This window comes from Canis lupus, chromosome 28 (genome assembly GCF_011100685.1).
Source record: "Canis lupus familiaris isolate Mischka breed German Shepherd chromosome 28, alternate assembly UU_Cfam_GSD_1.0, whole genome shotgun sequence".
NCBI lineage: Eukaryota > Metazoa > Chordata > Mammalia > Carnivora > Canidae > Canis > Canis lupus.
In genome coordinates, this window is record NC_049249.1 from 27,560,625 (window position 1) to 27,577,631 (window position 17,007).

At 49.4% G+C, this 17,007-nt stretch overlaps 1 protein-coding gene across 5 annotated transcripts in view; it reads right to left on the minus strand.

Annotated features, from left to right (window-relative positions):
• Positions 1-17,007, minus strand: part of HSPA12A (heat shock protein family A (Hsp70) member 12A) — a 160,443-nt gene that overhangs the window by 29,016 nt on the left and 114,420 nt on the right. For all 5 annotated transcript variants that reach the window (XM_038578904.1, XM_038578900.1, XM_038578901.1 and 2 more), the window contains 2 exons: positions 4,786-4,871; positions 3,181-3,308 (listed from right to left, as the gene is read on the minus strand). In XM_038578904.1, coding sequence (XP_038434832.1) covers positions 3,181-3,308; positions 4,786-4,871 — 214 coding nt within the window. The remainder of the gene's footprint in view (positions 1-3,180; positions 3,309-4,785; positions 4,872-17,007) is intronic.

Genomic DNA, 17,007 nt, shown 5'->3' on the forward strand with positions numbered 1-17,007 from the left:
GCTTATGTGGTCTCTAAAACAAGGTAGGGTATACATAAACATACTTGCCTTATCACACGGGAATGAGGGGTCCAGGAAATGCACTCAGGGGTCAGAGAAGGCAGAGGTACCAGATGGTGGGGCAGGGGGAGGAATGCAGGGCTCCGGAGAGACTCGAAGGACCGACAGAGCTGTCAGGATCTTGAAGGAGGGAAAGGCACTGCGGGCTGCTCAGAGGTGGGTGAACCCGGGGCATGTGCGGGGATGCTGAGTGATTGTGTGAGGCAGAGAAGGAATGTGAGAAATAAGATCGGGAAGGTGTTTGGAACCAGGCTGCAGAAAACCCCGGGGCGGAGGGAATTAGTCAGTAATGGGGGGAGCCACTGAAGTTTGTAGGGCCGGAGCACAGCAGAATCAGAGCTGTCCTGAACTAGACAGGAAGCTGGGAGGCTGAGGAGGAGGCTGAGGCCTTGTCTGGGAGCAGAGGTGAAGGGGTTCCGACCAGGATAGAGGGAAGGCATGGAGGAGGATGAGCTGTCCCGAGGGAGCACCGAGCCAAAGGGCCATGGTGGTGAGCAGGAGCCGAGGCACCCAGAGGTCCCAACTTGGGAGCTCAGAGGAGAAAGCACCCTTCACAGAAACCTGGAGCCCTACCCAGGGAGGTGACAGGGAACGTGGGGAACTCCAGGTTAACCTGCTAGCATTGAACTCCCCGGAGGGGGTTGAAGATGGAAGCCTGGCATTCACAGGAGAGATCCAGGAGGAAGCAGACTTGGTGCCTCACACTGGGGTGAGAGTGACAAGATGGCAGGAGAGCCCTGATGGGGGCAGTGGGGTGGGAAGGGACTGTGTCCCGTAAGGCTGTGTCCTGAAGAGGCAGGTGCCAGAAGAGGAGAGAGGTGAGTAGAGAGGTGAATACAGGCAGACAGAGGTGATGGGATTACATCCTGGAGCTGATGGCAGGGTGAGGGAGTGGGGCGGGGGCTAGGTGGAGCCCCAGAGAAGCTTCCTTCCTTCTATTAGGAAGAAAGAAGAATAGGAAGGGGAGTAGAGAAGGCAGGTGACTCAGTGCTTTCCCCTCCTTCTCCAGGACCATGGCAGAGAAGCCACGGCTGCCAAGGCAGCCAGGATGCTCTCTTCTCTACCAGGTCTGACTTTGCAGCTGGCTCCCATCCTGCCACTGGCCACACAACCTATGAGAAGCCTCTGGTGGTGACACAGTACACGAAGGGAAACACACCTCTCTCCCCGGCCTGCAGGGTGCCTGGCTGAGCTCACACCTGCTCCCCACATGACATTGTTAAGCATTAGTGGGACCATCACAGTCCAGGTGGAGAGCCAGCCTAGATTTGCCATGCAGATGGGTCTGGAATCGTCCCTGGCAGGTTCCCTGGTCAAGCTCCACCAAGATGCAGGCTTCTACCCAGGGAGTCGAAGTCTCCATGACGACTGCACTGAGACCCAGGGATGATCACCTCCCAGGCAGACTCTGGGCACCTGGTGCTCCACACATGACCTGTCACAAATGGACTTTCTGCTACTATTAGAACTGACGTTTTCACTAGGTTCACGCAAAGAACCTCCTGAGTTTTCTCCCTTCCAATTTTTATTCCTTCATTCCTATTAAAATACGAGAAAATGAAACTTTCTCAACCACAATTCTGTCAGTCTGGATCAAGGTTAACATGTTCTGATTGAAATAAAATTCACATACAACCTCCCTCTAGAATCTCTACAAGAATGGAGACGATGTCTCTAGAGGCCTAAACACTGCAGATACTGCGTGGATCCCTCCCAAGCAATTTTAATGTTATTTAGCTCTTTCTGCCCCCCCCCCCCCCATTTTCCTGTAAGTCTATCCCTTTGAAATAATATTTCTTAAAACAACTGTGTAGAAGCTTATTAATGCTTATTCTAGCTTTTAATACCATGTTCTTCTCCCTTCGGGGTTTCCGTCCCTGGGGACAGCAGAGCAGACCTCACGGCAGGTGTCTAGCTACCTGGAGGCAGAAACCTGGTGGCAACTGGACAAGAGGGCTATGCTGTCACCAGGGTTCCCCACAAGAACAAGCTTTTGGTTATTTCCTAATGATATGACACCCATGGGTCTCTGGAGCCTCTTAGGACATCTAAACCAAGATTGGGGTGGAGGCCACTTCTATTATGACTTCTGTTTTAAGCAGCACACTCTAAAAATGCATAAGATCTTACTCTGGGAGCCATAATTAAATTCCACAATTGTCAACTAAAGGAGTTCCAAAGCCAATCACCGTGTATCTCTGGAGCCATCCTTGGATTTGGAAAATGAGAGTGATAAACTCCTGGCTCCTGAAGCTTTGAGGGGTCACAACACTGCAGGAGGACCATGCACCCGACTGGAGGAGCCTGCATGGGTGCCAGGGTAGACCAGAGTCCTCACAGATAGTCCATCACGTGGGGATGCAGAGGACGAGAGGGCGTTCTAGGCTTCTGTGTGTATGGCAGGGCCAGGTGGAGAAGGGGAACGGTGTCCTGAGCACAGAAAGTGTCCCAAGAGACCCAGGGCAACTTCAGGCTGACCCTTTAGGTTTACTTGGCTGAAATTCACCCCAATCTGCTTTCTGGTTACTATCATGTAAGAACTAGCACCTTCTCCACTTATATTCAACTCTGTACTAAGTCCTTGACAGGAAATCTCATTTCATGTGCACAAACACCCTGTGAGACAGATACCGTCAATACCTCCATTTCACAGATGAGGAAACTGAGGTTTAGAAGGTCCAGCAATTGCATAAGATCACACAGTATGTGGCTGAGCTGACGCCTGGACCTCCTGCATCACAGATATCCTTTAAGTCAGCACCTCTTGCCCAGACTGCATGTTGGAATAACCCGGGCCAGGTTTCAAACACACTGTCCAGGCCTTCCCCAGACCCACTGAGTCAGAATTAAACCAATGATGTTACACAGACCAGGAACCTGGAGCCCAGAGATGAGAGTGGTTTACCCCAAAGTGGCACCGCGGGTTTGGGCTGAGCTGAGCCAGAATCCAGGACCCACCCACTAAGTGCCATTCACCTGCTTCTCAAACTAATGCCCCGCCCCTCCCCCAGGGTCCTCCTCCAAATCTGCACAGGTATGGTGACCGGCGCCTGCACAGGTATGGTGCACAGGTATGGTGACCGGCGCCTGCACACGACCCTCCCTGCCCACAGCACTCACCTCATCACGTGGATACATTCTGGCTCCTTGGTGAAGCTGTAGGCATAGCCACTGGACGTGGTTCCAAAGTCAATGGCCACCACCACCAGAAACGTCTGTTGCTCCGAGACGTTCGTGTCAGCGTCATTCTGCAGGTGTACAGAGCAAGGTATGGGGGTGGGTGGGGGCCGCTGAGCCTGGTGTTCTACTCTGGCCAGCTGTGCACCCACTATAGACAGAATTCTGGCTCAAGTGTGCCACACGGTGAGCCCTATGGAGAGGGCAGGCCAGCCTCGGTTCTCCACCCAAGTGGCTCAAGGAGACACTGAGGTGCTCCCTGAGTGGAGGACCACGTTGAAGAGGGGAGGCACTTGCCTACAGCTTGTCTACCACTCCCTTCATCGACTGCTTATGAACATGACTAATTATGGAAAGTCCATCCAGTCTGGAAGGCCAGTGGTTCCTTGAGTGACACAATCGTTCCCTGCCTTCCCCGAATTCCCATGCAGACCTCCAGAACTGCCCAGAATGATTTGCCAGCTGTGGCCTTGCCACATCCCAAGTGAGTACTCCATCTGCTCAGCCATGTCGTGTGTGGGAATAGGGCTTTGCCAGGGACCCTGGCCATGTGATCCTGGCAAGTCGTGTCCCCTCAGGGTCCAGAGCCTTTTCTCAACATCAAGCCAGTTGATGGTCAGGCCATTCCAGGTTTCCAAACCTTTTTTTTTTTTTTTTTTAATAATGCAGTGTAGACTTTTTTTTTAATATCCACAGAACTTTGCATTATAAACCAATAAAGTTTGGGTTTGAAGTGTACTGCTTCAAGCAGAGGGTGAGAGCCCCACCCATCTGCCCCCTTCTCACACTGTCCTCCATCCCTGCACAGTCCAAGGTGACCCAGAACCCTCAGAGTGCAGTCTGGAAACCCTCAGTGTGAGGACTTGGCCTTCGGGGGCCGGGCTTCCAGTTTCCCCAGGACTGAGGGAGTACCAAGGCCCCAAGTAAGGTAAACCCAGGAAAACCAAGACAAGCTGGTGCCTCTACCTAGTAGGGCTCCTGCAAAGCCACCCCTCCCTGGAGTGAGGCTCCCTCTGCCCTCTTCTCTGGTCAGCTACATGTAAGTCCCTTGGACAGCTGCCCCACAGAATCCATCTTTTCAGTGGAAGGGTAGGGTGAGAGCAAATGCCCAGTCTCCAGCCCCTTCCTCATCCAGGTTTTCTCTCCCAGGCTGGCTGTCGCAGAAGCAAGCCCAGCCACAGGCCTGCAGACAGGGCAGTTAGCTATAGTCGAAAAGTCGCTGCATTTCACTGATGCACCGGCCAGATGTGCCTTTCCTCTCCCAAAAGGACGCCCCAGTGTCTCTGTGCCCTCAATCTCTAAAGGGTGCTTCCATCCTGACTTCTATGCACCCAGGCCAGCAGCTCCAGAAGCACCAGCCACACCACAAAAAGCCTTTTTAGGCCCAGGGTAGCAAATGGGCTTGGTGGGCTCCCATGGCTAATCCCGGCACAGTGTACTCCCCACCCACCAATGTGAGGGGCTGCCGAGCAGCCTGTCTCGTGACAGCAGATCTAGAAAGCAAAGATAGTCAGCACACACCCCCATACATGTATATACATTTCTTACCACAATATGGGAAGGGGACAGTGGTGTTATTCCTGTGTCCCCCAGACTCCGGGCTGGAGATGAATATGCAGACGTGGGGGCTGTTTCTGAAAAGAAAGACAAAGGTTGTCCTTAGAAGTGGTGTGGGCTGAGCCAGGGGCAGAAAGAAGCAGCAAGGCTTCACCGCTGCAGGCACTGTGGCCCCTGAAAGCCTGAACCCGGGCCTGTTCTGGGTTCTGTTCTGGCTCCTTGTACTGGGTATTTAGAACCACGAAATGAGACATTCCTTCTCTCCTCGTGACCAGCAGGCCTCTCACTATGTCCCACCAACTCCCACTTAGCAGAGATACTGCTTGATCCCCTCATCGTTCTTAACCTGGGCAGCATGATGGTGCATGGTGTGCATTGTCTGTGTGCATGTTTTGGGAAGAGTACCCACGGCTCTCAGGTTCCCCACCCTGCCCCACAGATCAACAAGCCCTATTACAGGGATACAGGACAGGAGTGCAGCTTCCAGAAAGAACTTCCTTGTTTAGTGGACACATCACCTCCTCCCTCCCCCTAGCAGGAGGCTACATCACAATGGGGGGAACTCATCTCTCTTAGTGATCCTGAAGGCTTTTGACATTTAATAAGAAAAACCGCAGCAGAAAGTCAGGTAGATCAGCATCCCTCGCACATGGGGCCCTACAACAGACATGAGGTCAAACCAGAGAAGAGCCAACAGCAGAGCAGCACCAGCATCACTTTGTTGATTGCCTTACTACTCTTATAATTATGCAGGGACTGACATTTGTCGTGACACCCTGCCAGAGCCCGGTGGCTCCCCCCGAGGAATGAGCACCCAAGGAGAAGTCACACTGTCCCTGCTGGAAGCTCCACAGTGGTCTTGCTGCCTACCACCCCAGGACCGGCAGGGCCAGCAGAGCAGCAGAACAAGGACTGCGGGCTCCCATTGTAGAGACGATGAGCAGCCCTGGGCACCTGCAAATCCCAGGTGCCATTGGGGATGCTCTGCAAATACTGCTCCATGTAGTACACAGCCTAATAACCTGGTAGGAAGGATGGGTAATCTGCTAAAACATACTTGTGGTCCAGGAAGCCCAGAGGGTGTAAGGTGTCTGAGAAAGTCCTGTCTGCTTCTAGGGGAGTGCAGGAATCCTTCCATCTCCCTCTGTTGCCAAATCACTTTGGTTAATCCCACACACTTACTGGTTTTTGTTTTTTCCTGCTTGGTGAGAACTCAAATAGCATCATTACAGTGGGTGCCAAATGGGCTGAGGGAATGAAATGAATCATGAAAGGGTGAATGTGAGCCTTCAAATCTGCACAGCCACCTCCATTCTCTGCAGGCATCTGGTCTCTTTTCCTGAGAAGGCTCCAGTTCCAACCCCTGGGAGAAAATGTACAAAGGCCCGAAACCAACTTGCTGGGCAAAGGACTTCACCAGATATTTCTCCAAAAAAGATACACAAATGGCCAATAAGCATGTGAAAAGATGTTTAACATCATTAGCTATTAGAGAAATGCAAATCAAAACCACAATGAGATACTGCTTTATACCCACTAGGATGGCTGCTATTAAAAAAAACAAAAAGAGGGGCAGCCCCGGTGGCGCAGCGGTTTGGCGCCGCCTGCAGCCTGGGGTGTGATCCTGGAGACCCAGTATTGAGTCCCACATCGGGCTCCCTGCATGGAGCCTGCTTCTCCTTCTGCCTCTGTCTCTGCCTCTCTCTCTGTGTGTCTATGAATAAATAAATTAAAAAAAAGAAAGAAAATAATGTTGGCAAGTATAATGGAGACCCTGGAACCCTTATAGATATCTGGTGGGAGTGTAAAATGGTACAGGTGCTATGGAAAACAGTTTAGTGGTTCCTCAAAAAATCACATATAGAATTACCATAAGACCTAGCAATTCTACTCCCAGGTATCTACCCAAAAGAATGAAGCAATATTATTTATAATAATCAAAAGGTAGACAAAAGCCAAGTATCCATCAAAAGTTGAGTAAACAAAATGTGGCATGTCTATACAATGGAGTATTACTCAGCTGTGAACCGGAAAGAAGTCCCCATCCATGCTATGATATAGATGAATGTAGAAAACGTTATGCTAAGTAAAATAAACTGGACACAAAAGGACAAATATTGTACAATTCCACATATATGAAATATCTAGAATAGGCAAGGTCATAGAGACAGTAAGTAGACCAGAAGTTTCCAGGGGCTGGGAGAGAGAAGGAAGGAATGTGGAGCACCGAGTTTCTATTCTGAGTGATGACAAGGGTCTGGAAACAGTAGTGATGATGGTTGCACAACACTGAGAATGCAATAATGCTCCTGACTTGTACACTTAAAAATGGTTAAAAGCGCAAATTTTATGTTTTATATACTTAATCACAATAAAAAGTTTTTTAATTAAAAAAACTCAACTTGCTCATCTTAGAGGGAAAGCAACTTCTCGTTCCTAGGAGCATTCATGGCTCAGTGCTCTTGAAAAGGGAACAGAGACATAAGCCCAGCTCCTGGCCCAGCCGACTCAAGTCCACCTTCTTTGCTAATCTCTCAGCCAAGGGTACCTACCCCCTTCCATAAAGCAGAGGGAATCCTGCTTCTCTGCTAGGGAGTCCAGCCAGATGGTCCTTCCTACCTGTCGGCGAGATATCTGCCCTGCCCATGGCCCCTTGGGCAGCCTGCAGAGAGATGCCATTAAGCACTGGGAGCCACCTTCTCTCCACCTGCTACCTGCGAGGCCCGAGGCCATGTGTCCACATTTGCACAGAAGGTCTTGGAAGACACCAAATGTCTAATTGCCCAGTAAATCTGGTGTTGGCAATTAGCAAACAAGCTATTATCCACAGACAAACCATCCACCCCGCTGTCTGCTTGGTTCTAATTATCCCATCACTCAACTCTTCTCAGAGCACGTCCCATTGACTTGCAAAAGAGCATGTGTTGGGCCACACATGGAACACATGCCTCAGGCCCTCAGAGGACTCCAGGATACTCGAGGACAAGAACCAAGGATTTTCTTGGTGCCCCCTGTACCTCCCAAACCCGGTCCCTTGCTGATCACTCACTCAGCCAGGCCTAGAGGCAATTGAACCTCATGGACTTTCTCTATCAGAAGGTAAAATGCAGCTGTACCATGCAATGATTTAATACTGATTTGCATAGAGGCATGGAGGAGTAACATTTTATAGATACATGCTAATCATGCACGCCCACATCTAGAGCTCTGTATATCCCAAATCAAAGATAACGCACCAATTAAGGTGTATCAATCCCTGCACAGGAACAGAATACACAGAGCCTGTAGGGACAAATTTTTTCTATTATTTAAGTTTTTAGGATGTTCAAGTGGTGCTTACAAATTCGTGGAGAAAAGAATATGGGATATGGAAAAAAAAATACTTCAGGCCCTGAGGGGTATGGGTGATTTCTAGTGTGCTAATAATCTCAACTGAGCTAGAGAGCTCTCATTCAATAGGTAGGTAATTAGGAATAAACACAATGGGGTCAATGGAATATTATCCATTGATCTATTGATATTTGACAGATCTGAGGTAACAGACAACAGAAAAAAAAAGTATATATATGTTATGTCTATAAGTACAAGGCACCTGCTGCATATCCTGGCTACGGACCACTTACACATAGGCCATAATCCACAGCAAGAAATACCAACTGTCACTAGCTTGGACAGTTAAAGCCAATGCAATGACATCTGCCCCGTGAATATACCCACCTATATGATATTCCAGTTCAGGACACAGAAGGCCTAAGCACATCGGAACAGACAAGCAAGGCAAAGCTAAGTGCCCAACAAGGATAGAGAGCTTTAGAGTGCAGGCTTGGGAGCCAGAAAGGAAGCTGATGGAAAAGGAGGCAGGGAGAGGAGACTGGCTGAAAATAGAGATGAGAGCAAGATAGTCCATCAGGATGTGTTGCTGAGGGACCTGGGAGTTTTAAAAAATACTTACTCCACTCTTCCAGCAACATTAAATAGACACTCACAGCATCTTCCATGTCAAGCACTATGTCCCTCTGAAATGTAGTAACACAGAGAGATCTGGTGATTTCACATCACAGAATTAGAAAAACACTGAACATTTCAAGAATGCCATCAGCCACAGAATGATGGTCAAACTGAGGAGAAAGAGACCCTGAGGCTTTCTAGTAAACCAACAGAAAATAACTGTCGATCTCCTTTGCTCTTAATTTCAGATAATTTCACGTCACTTGTGTCTTGCGTATTTACTATGCAATTTTTTTTCTAGTTTGTGTGAATCTAAAAATAATTTGGTAAGGGTGTTTCTAGGTTCACTCAACCCAGGACTCACCTCCCAACACATTCTTCAACCAAATCACTTTTAAAATAATTTTTGCAGCAAAGAGAGGTCTATAAATAAAGGCAAATATCTTTGCAGCAAAGTAGAGGATATAAATAAGTAAAAGTCTGACTCAAACAACAAGTCTCCTGCCACAGGATTTTTTTAGAACCCCAAACCAGATAGTGAAGGAGAAACTAGATTTTTACTCATCACTGGCTTTAGGGGTTAATATGCATCACTGGCCTAAGGGGTGTGAGAATTAAGACATAGGTTTCATCGGGGTTCTTGTTATAAAATGCCAGACATGTGAAAGTCAGACATATTTTTATTTGCTCCTGGATTTAATGGCTTTAATCAAAGCAGATGTTCTTAAAATAAAAAACAGTCTTGATAAGAAACGTCAAAGCCAGCCGTAATTCATGAACTTGCTTGTCGTTCTCTGCTGAAGACATTACTCAGCAAATGGCCATGAGCAGATTTGTAGACTTTCTGAGATACATAAAACCAATCCTCCTCCATAAATACAGCTTTAAAAAAAAAAATGAAGACAGAACTGTAGGGCTGACTTTCTTCTACAAGGCTCTAGGCTCCTGTGAAATGACAGGTGGTCTCAACAATGGTGACTCCTCAGCTTTTCTGAATAGGTCTTCTTTCTAGCTGCCAGATTTATGTATCTATCAAATAAATGCTCAATTTCACAAGGATTTTTAGGTCTGGTCCTTACAATTTAAAAAATGCAATATATATTTTCATTCCTTTCCCCTCCTAGCTGTGAGATAATAGGTATTTGCTGACAATTGCCTAAAATCAGGCTTTTAAAGGAAGCTCTCCCTTTCCCTCTCCTTACTTGCCCTCCCTGCACTGTCATCTTTGAAAATTGATCAGCTCAAGGTCATGTGTAGGTTACGTGCAAAAATCTTTTAAGAAGGAAAATAAAAGAATTTTATTACCCTATAACAGGCTTCATGGCTAGCTGAACTAATGCATTATTACTGTAAGCTGAACTTCCATTTCAGTAAATAATTTATGGGTTTCTTTTTTTTTTAATCACCATGGTTGATGTCCAGAGTAAATGGAAATTTTATTGGCATGAACCGGGAGACCCTCCTGGCTACAAAGAACACTGAGTGTAAAATAGCTGCTCTCCAAATGCTAAATAATAATTATGGAAATGAGTATTTATAGTGGTAAAACTGACAGCACCAGGCACCGCAGAGAGTGGGGGGCTGTACCAGGCCCATGCCGACACTGGGCAGCCAGTTGTCTGCCCCCCAGGATGGCTTAGGAGCCGTAATTTGCAGTGCTCCAAAAGAGAATGGGAGCAGCTGCTGGATTTCCCCAGAGACAGCCCCACAAGTCCCCGCGACCCCAGACTATGAGCAGGGGGTGGTTCATAGGCACATGCATGTCAGGCCACTGCTAGGGGAGGTGAGGGAATGGCTTCTAGACCGACAGGTCTTCCTACTAACTTTCATGAATTACATCCAGCAGCCTCACGGCCCTGACCCCTGGAACCTAGCATTTGGAGGGGCTCCACAGCTCACCCTACATAGAGTATTAAGATACTTCTGTCCACCTGGCTTCTGTTCCACAGAACCTGGGCTCATCTGAGCAAGGCTATGTTTCACTTCGTCTCTGATTCCTCAGCTCCTGACATGTCACAGGCATTCAATAAATGTTGAGTAGGTGGATGGATGGATAGATAAAAGAATAGATGGACAGATGGATGGAAGGAATAGATCAAAGAAGGAGAAGGAATAGATGGGTGGATAGATGGGTGGGTGGATAGGTAGGTGGATAGTTGAGTGGATGGACAGATGGGTAGATAAAAGGATGGACAGTTGGGTGGATAAATGGATGGGTGGGTAGATGGATGGGTGGATGGTGGGTAGATGGACAGATGGATGTTTGTATCTTATGCCCCAAAGTGGATTCAGTGACTATCCACAGATTCGGAGGGTCACAGAGGTCTTTCCCGACTGAGGCATTGACCCCCCCCACCCCCGAGTCAGAATATTAGTAATACATGTGCTGAGTTACCTCCAACAACGTGTGCTCTGCTCTCAAAGCACCCAGCCCTGCTTCTCTCCTTAAACATCCCCTTTGGTCAGTACAGCCACCATGGCTCCCAGATAGATTTCCTAGATTCCTCCCTCCCTTCTTACTGCATTCGCAAGCCAACTCATTCCTGTGAGAGATTCTTAGCATCTTTCACATTCACTCCCTCCTCTGCCTTAATCCAGATCCTACTGACACCAGGGTTCCTGCCCAGCGTCTCTCAGGCTCTCTGCTCCAGGTCTGGCCCCTCAAGGTCAGGCTCCCCTGCAGGCAGAGCCCATCTGGTCAAACCAAGGTCTGCTCATACAAGTCCACCATTGTCGGGGCCTTCCATTCCCATGCCCCACACAATGAAGTGAGGCACAGCACCGGCACCCGGCCCTTGGAAGTCCACCCCCACCTCCTTCTGTGACCCCTCCTCCTTCCACAGCTCCCCTTTCCTGGCCATAGCAAGCCTTTCCACAGTCTGGAGCATCTGTGCTTGCTCCAGCCCAATTCTGGGCCTCGAGGGCACCCCCCTTCTGCAGGATCCTCCAAAAGTCAGCCCCCTGTGTTTGAGGGAGGAGAGTCTTCCCTTTGTCCTCAGCAGGGAAGAAAGAGGAACCTGGCACCTTGGGATCAGCTGGCAAAACCTAAACTGGGGGGAAACTGCTACAGGATGAGTGCCAGGTTCCTCCAAGAAAAAAATTACGAAGGAAATACACAGGAAAGGAGGGGAAGCAGATAGATCAAAGAGTCTCAGGAGCACCTGGGTGGCTCAGTCAGTTAAGCATCTGCCTTCTGGCTCAGGGCCTGGTCCTGGGGTGCTGGGATGGAGCCCCACATGGAGCTCTAAACTCAGTGGCAAGTCTGCTTCTCCCTCTGGCTCTGTGATCTCTCTCGCTCTTGTTCTCTTTCAAATAAATAAATAAAATCTTTAAATAACAACAACAAAAACCAAAGTCTCAGACTCTTGCATCCGAATCACCAGGAATGCTTGTTAACACAGATTGCTGGCCCAGCCCCCACCCCAAAGTTTCTACTCTGACAAGTCTGGGAAAGCTGAAAATTTGCATTTCTAATGAGTTCCCAGGTCATCCTGATCAGGCCCAGAGACTGACTCCTACAGCTTAAAAGACGCTTCAGAGACATAGCGACTCAAATCATTGCATTGCATGGACCTTTACTGGATCGTGATTCGAATGAACAGAAAAAAAAAGGGCAAGGAGGGGGGCAGACCCAGCCGCCAGCCTGGGCAGCAGGACCAAGGGGCAGGTCTCCCCAAAACCAAGCCGGCTTAGGAGCAGGAAGAGCAAAGCCAGAGGTGGCTCTTTGGCTGTTGTTCATAGAGGGATGTAAGGCAAACAAACGGCTCCGGACGACGATGCAGAATGTGGGCAGCTGGAGAAAGCAGAGGTGTGTATGCTCACCTCTGTCTGGGCACACCTTCTCCCTCTGCGAAGTGTGAACCCATATTCTCCGGGCCTCTATCCCTATGTTTCAGTAAACAAAGGACATAATTCACGAGAAACCCTCTGAAATAAATAACAGCCCCCACCCACCATCTGCTGCATTCCTTAACGGGTCAGATGTTTCTGTACCGTTTTGACTCGAGGCTCGTGTACAAGTTTATTCAAACCCACATTATTAATCTGAAATTATTAGAAATGCACAAACCCAGAAATCTATCAGGAAAGCTATCAGAGTCGGCACTCACAGACTGAATTGCATGCCAAGCTAAGAGCTCTACAGGTGTAGCTCGTGAAATCCTGCTGTGTGAGGGCGCTGTGAAGTGTTGTCATTCTTCCCATTCCACGGATGAGAAAACGAAGGCCTAAAAGGCTAAGAAAGAAACCCAGCCCGTTAGGACACCACCCAGCTGCACAGAGTTCTCCAGCTCTGAGCCTGCATGCCTGCGCTCTGCCCAATGTCACGTCTCCAGCAGATGCCACTGCTCACGACAGATGAAGCTGCGAGAGAGATGTTATAAACCGCCACTTCACAGATGAGCAAACAGTGCGAGGAGAGTCAGGAGGGCACAATCACAGGGCACTCCCAAGCCCCAGCTGGCTAGCTCTGCCTCCGGGCTCAGAAGACTGGGGGGCTCTCCATTATGACAGCCTCGATTCTTCAAATCCAAAGATCAGGGCGTGGGAGGGGCTGTTGATAAATGGAAGTTAAAGGTACAACAAGCTCAGAGTCAGAAAAGCCTGAGTTCGAATCCCAGGATGGCCACCTCCCAGATGCATGACTTTGGGTGATCTACTTTATTTCTCCGAGCCTCGGTTTTTTCTCCTGGAAACTGGGGGGAGTGGGAGGAAGGGAGGATCATGGTGATGGTGATATAGGGTTTTATAGGGTCGCTCTAAGGACTAAATGAAATAATACGTATAAACCCCGATGCATGGCAAGCACTCAGTAAATTATAGATGTTACTTATTATCTTTACCATCATCATCATCTTCAAATAGGTCCAACCTGCTGTTGGAAAAAAGGCCATGTGCCTGCACCAGGGGATGGGCAGAGGGCCCACATATGTGCCAAGTCAGCGACTGCATTTCCTTTCCGTGGTGCTTCTGCAGGCTTGTAAATCAAGGATAAAAAAAAGACCTACTGGACAGAAACTTGGCATATGGAACCCTCAGGGACACTCTCAGCGATGGGAACAGGGCCGGTGCTGCCACGGGTCGGAGAGACGGTCTGGTCCCGACTTCGCTGCTCAGCCCATCTGCTCACCCAGGCGCACTTTCGGAAGGATGGAGGAGAATGGGGGAAGCCACATGCCCACTCCCACCAGGTAATGAAAACTCAGGCTTTCCTGTTCTCTGCAGTGAAGCACGTTTCAGAACTGAACAGGTGAACGAAACTGCTCTGTTCCGCTCCAAAGGAAAGACTCCACTGCCTGGGCCCCTGGAAGACCCTGGCTTAGACTTGCCAGTTTCTATCATGAACAGCCTTGGGACAGCTCATCGGCAGAGGCCACAGCACAGCGGTGCTGACTGTACCGGAGGCATAGACAGAGGCAGTGCCATTCTGGCCCACTGGTCTCACACGTCACCTCCTAAACATCCACCATCCATCCCTGGGTGTGGGGAAGGGGCTAAGGGAGAGGCTGAACAAGGGGTGAGGGGAGTGGGGACAGACAGCTGCTTCACCCCCTTTGAGCTGAACCTTCCTGATGAGGGAGAGTTGTAGCACCTCCAGGTAGTACCTCCTGGCCCTGAGCCCAGGTGTACCCCCAGCTGGGGAACGTGAGCACCAACTTGCCATGCCAGTGCCCTGGGAGCTGAGGCTTGTGCGCCCACATTACAGACCCCTCTCAAGAGTGTCTTAACAGAAGAGAGAGTTTGTGCACGGCTCAAAGGCACCTCCTCAGGGAAGGCATGTCTCCCAAGCAGGGCTGCCTCCATTCACAGGTGGGGTGCCATCCCAAGTTGTGAGATGAAGGGCTATATCACCTAGAGGAGGCACCACTTGCCAATTTTTGCCCCCAGAGCAGATCTTTTTCTAATTCATCTAAAAGCACTATAAAAGGTAGCCGTGGTGGGGCACCTGGGTGGCTCAGTGGTTAAGCATCTGCCTTTGGCTCATGTTATGATCCTGGAGTCCTGGGATAGAGTCCCACGTTAGGCTCCCTGCTTAGCAGGAGAGTCTGCTTCTCCCTCTCCCTCTGTCCCTACCACTACTCGTGCTCTCTCTCTCTCTCTTTCTCTCTCATTCTCTCCTCTTTCTCAAATAAATAAATAAAATCTTAAAAAAAAAAAAAAAGGAGGGGTAGCTGTGGCACTTAATAGTCAAACAAAAAAAAGGAAATGCCTATTAAGGCACTGAGTTCCACATCACTAGAGGGATTCAAGCAGAGCCCAGGAACCACTTTGTTGTAGAAGAGTAACATCGGGTCAGGGAAACTGGGGGTGGGTGGGAACTAGACTGTTTAGATTCACAAAGGAAAATCACCTGGGATTTCTAGGAAAGAAATATTCTTGCTCTAAAGCCAGTGCCCAGAGGAAGAGCCTGTGTACCATCTTGCTGCCAGCCTGAGATGCAGATACCACCAAAAGAACCTCCATCCATTCTTGAGGGGGTCCACGAGCTGCCAAATCAACCTGCTTTGCAGCTTGCTGGACTCCTGGACTTTCCATGCCGAGTCATAATTAATTTCCTTTTTCTGGAAACAGAATAAAGTCAGATTTTCCATACTTTGCAGCTAAAAACTAATTCATGGCTGTGTGGCCTTCAACAAGTTCCTGAACTTCTCTGTGGCTCAGTTTTCTTTCTGTATTAAATAGGATAACTGAATCAAACCTCTCAGGATTGATGGGGATTAAATAAAAAGAATGCAGGCAAAGGTCTAAACAAGTATAGCTCTTATTATTTATACAGTGTCTCATTTCATCCTTACAAACATCCCAATGGGGTAGAAAATAAATGGTTGTTAGCACCATTTAACAGCAGAGGAAACCATGGCACAGAGAGGTTAAGCATCTTCCTGAAATCACACAGGAGTAAGTGCCTGTCTCTGATGCCTGAGCTCCTTCCCTCCACCACATTCCAGCCCCGGGGTTCCAGGCCTCTGTGGCCAGAGTCTGCACCCTGGGCAGCTGACGGCAGGGCATGGCGAGAAATGAGAACCGCGGAGGAGGTAACTGAGGAGGGACTGCAAGCAGGCATGAGCTCCTCTGCAGGGCGGTGAAAACATTCTGGAATTTGACAGTGGCGATGGTTGCACAACCTTGTGGATATACTAAAAGCCGCTGAACTGTATGCTTTTAAAATGGTGAATTTTATGGCAGGTGGCAGGTTGATTTTTTTTTAAGATTTTATTTATTTAATCATGAGAGACAGAGAGAGAGAGAGAGAGAGAGAGGCACAGGCAGAGGCAGAGGCAGGCTCCCTGCAGTGAGCCTGACATGGGACTCGATCCTGGGTCTCCAGGATCATGCCCTGGGCTGAAGGCAGCACTAAACCGCTGAGCCACCCAGGCTGCCCAGGTTGATTTTTTTTTTTAAGATTTTATTTATTCATGAGAGACACAGAGAGAGAGAGAGAGAGAGAGAGAGGCAGAGACACAGGCAGAGGGAAAGGAGGTGCCATGGGGGACGTGGGACTCGATCCTGAGTCCCCAGGATCAGGCCCTGGGCCGAAGGCAGCGCTAAACCACTGAGGCACCGGGAATGCTCGATTTTTTTTTTTTTTTTTATGATATGTGAATCTCAATTTAAAAAAAAAAAAATCAAAGAGCTTCCAGAAGCCACCCAGGAAGGAAAACTGTCCCCTGTCCCGCCTGCGCTCAGGAGCGCGCCCTTCCTTCCTCCCTGGAAGTAGACAGCAGTCACTCCCACCACGCTGGCCACCACTCCCTCCTGCCCTCCCTCCATCCCTGGGCAGACGCCAACCTCTCTGCCTGGAAGAATTTGCAGCAATTCTCCTGGAAGTTGTCCCGCAGTGACGCTGGCTGCCCATCCCGGCCTCGCCGAGTGGGCCAGGGTGACGGCTGGCACCGGCCCCTCCCCAGACACCCTGCCCTTTGGCAGCAGGTGAACGTGGGCCCGGAGCAGGGACTGCGCCCCAGCCACCAGCTGTGTTTTCACTTTTCCCCTGGATGCTCTGAAGCTGCCGGCTGGACAGAACCGAATGCCAAGCCCCATCCTGATGGAGAACTGCAGACAGACGACTTGTCGGTGCTTCCCCCGCAGATAGGCAGTTTCAAGCTATTCTGGAATACATGCTAGAAGATGGCCAATAACCTGCAGCCTTAACTAGCCCTCAGCAGGATCCCCACCTCCTCTTGTCAGGAGGGCAAACTGCATCAGCACTAGAACATTCTTCTGTGTAACTACTTGTATGTACCGCTGCCACTGAGCCAGGGTCCT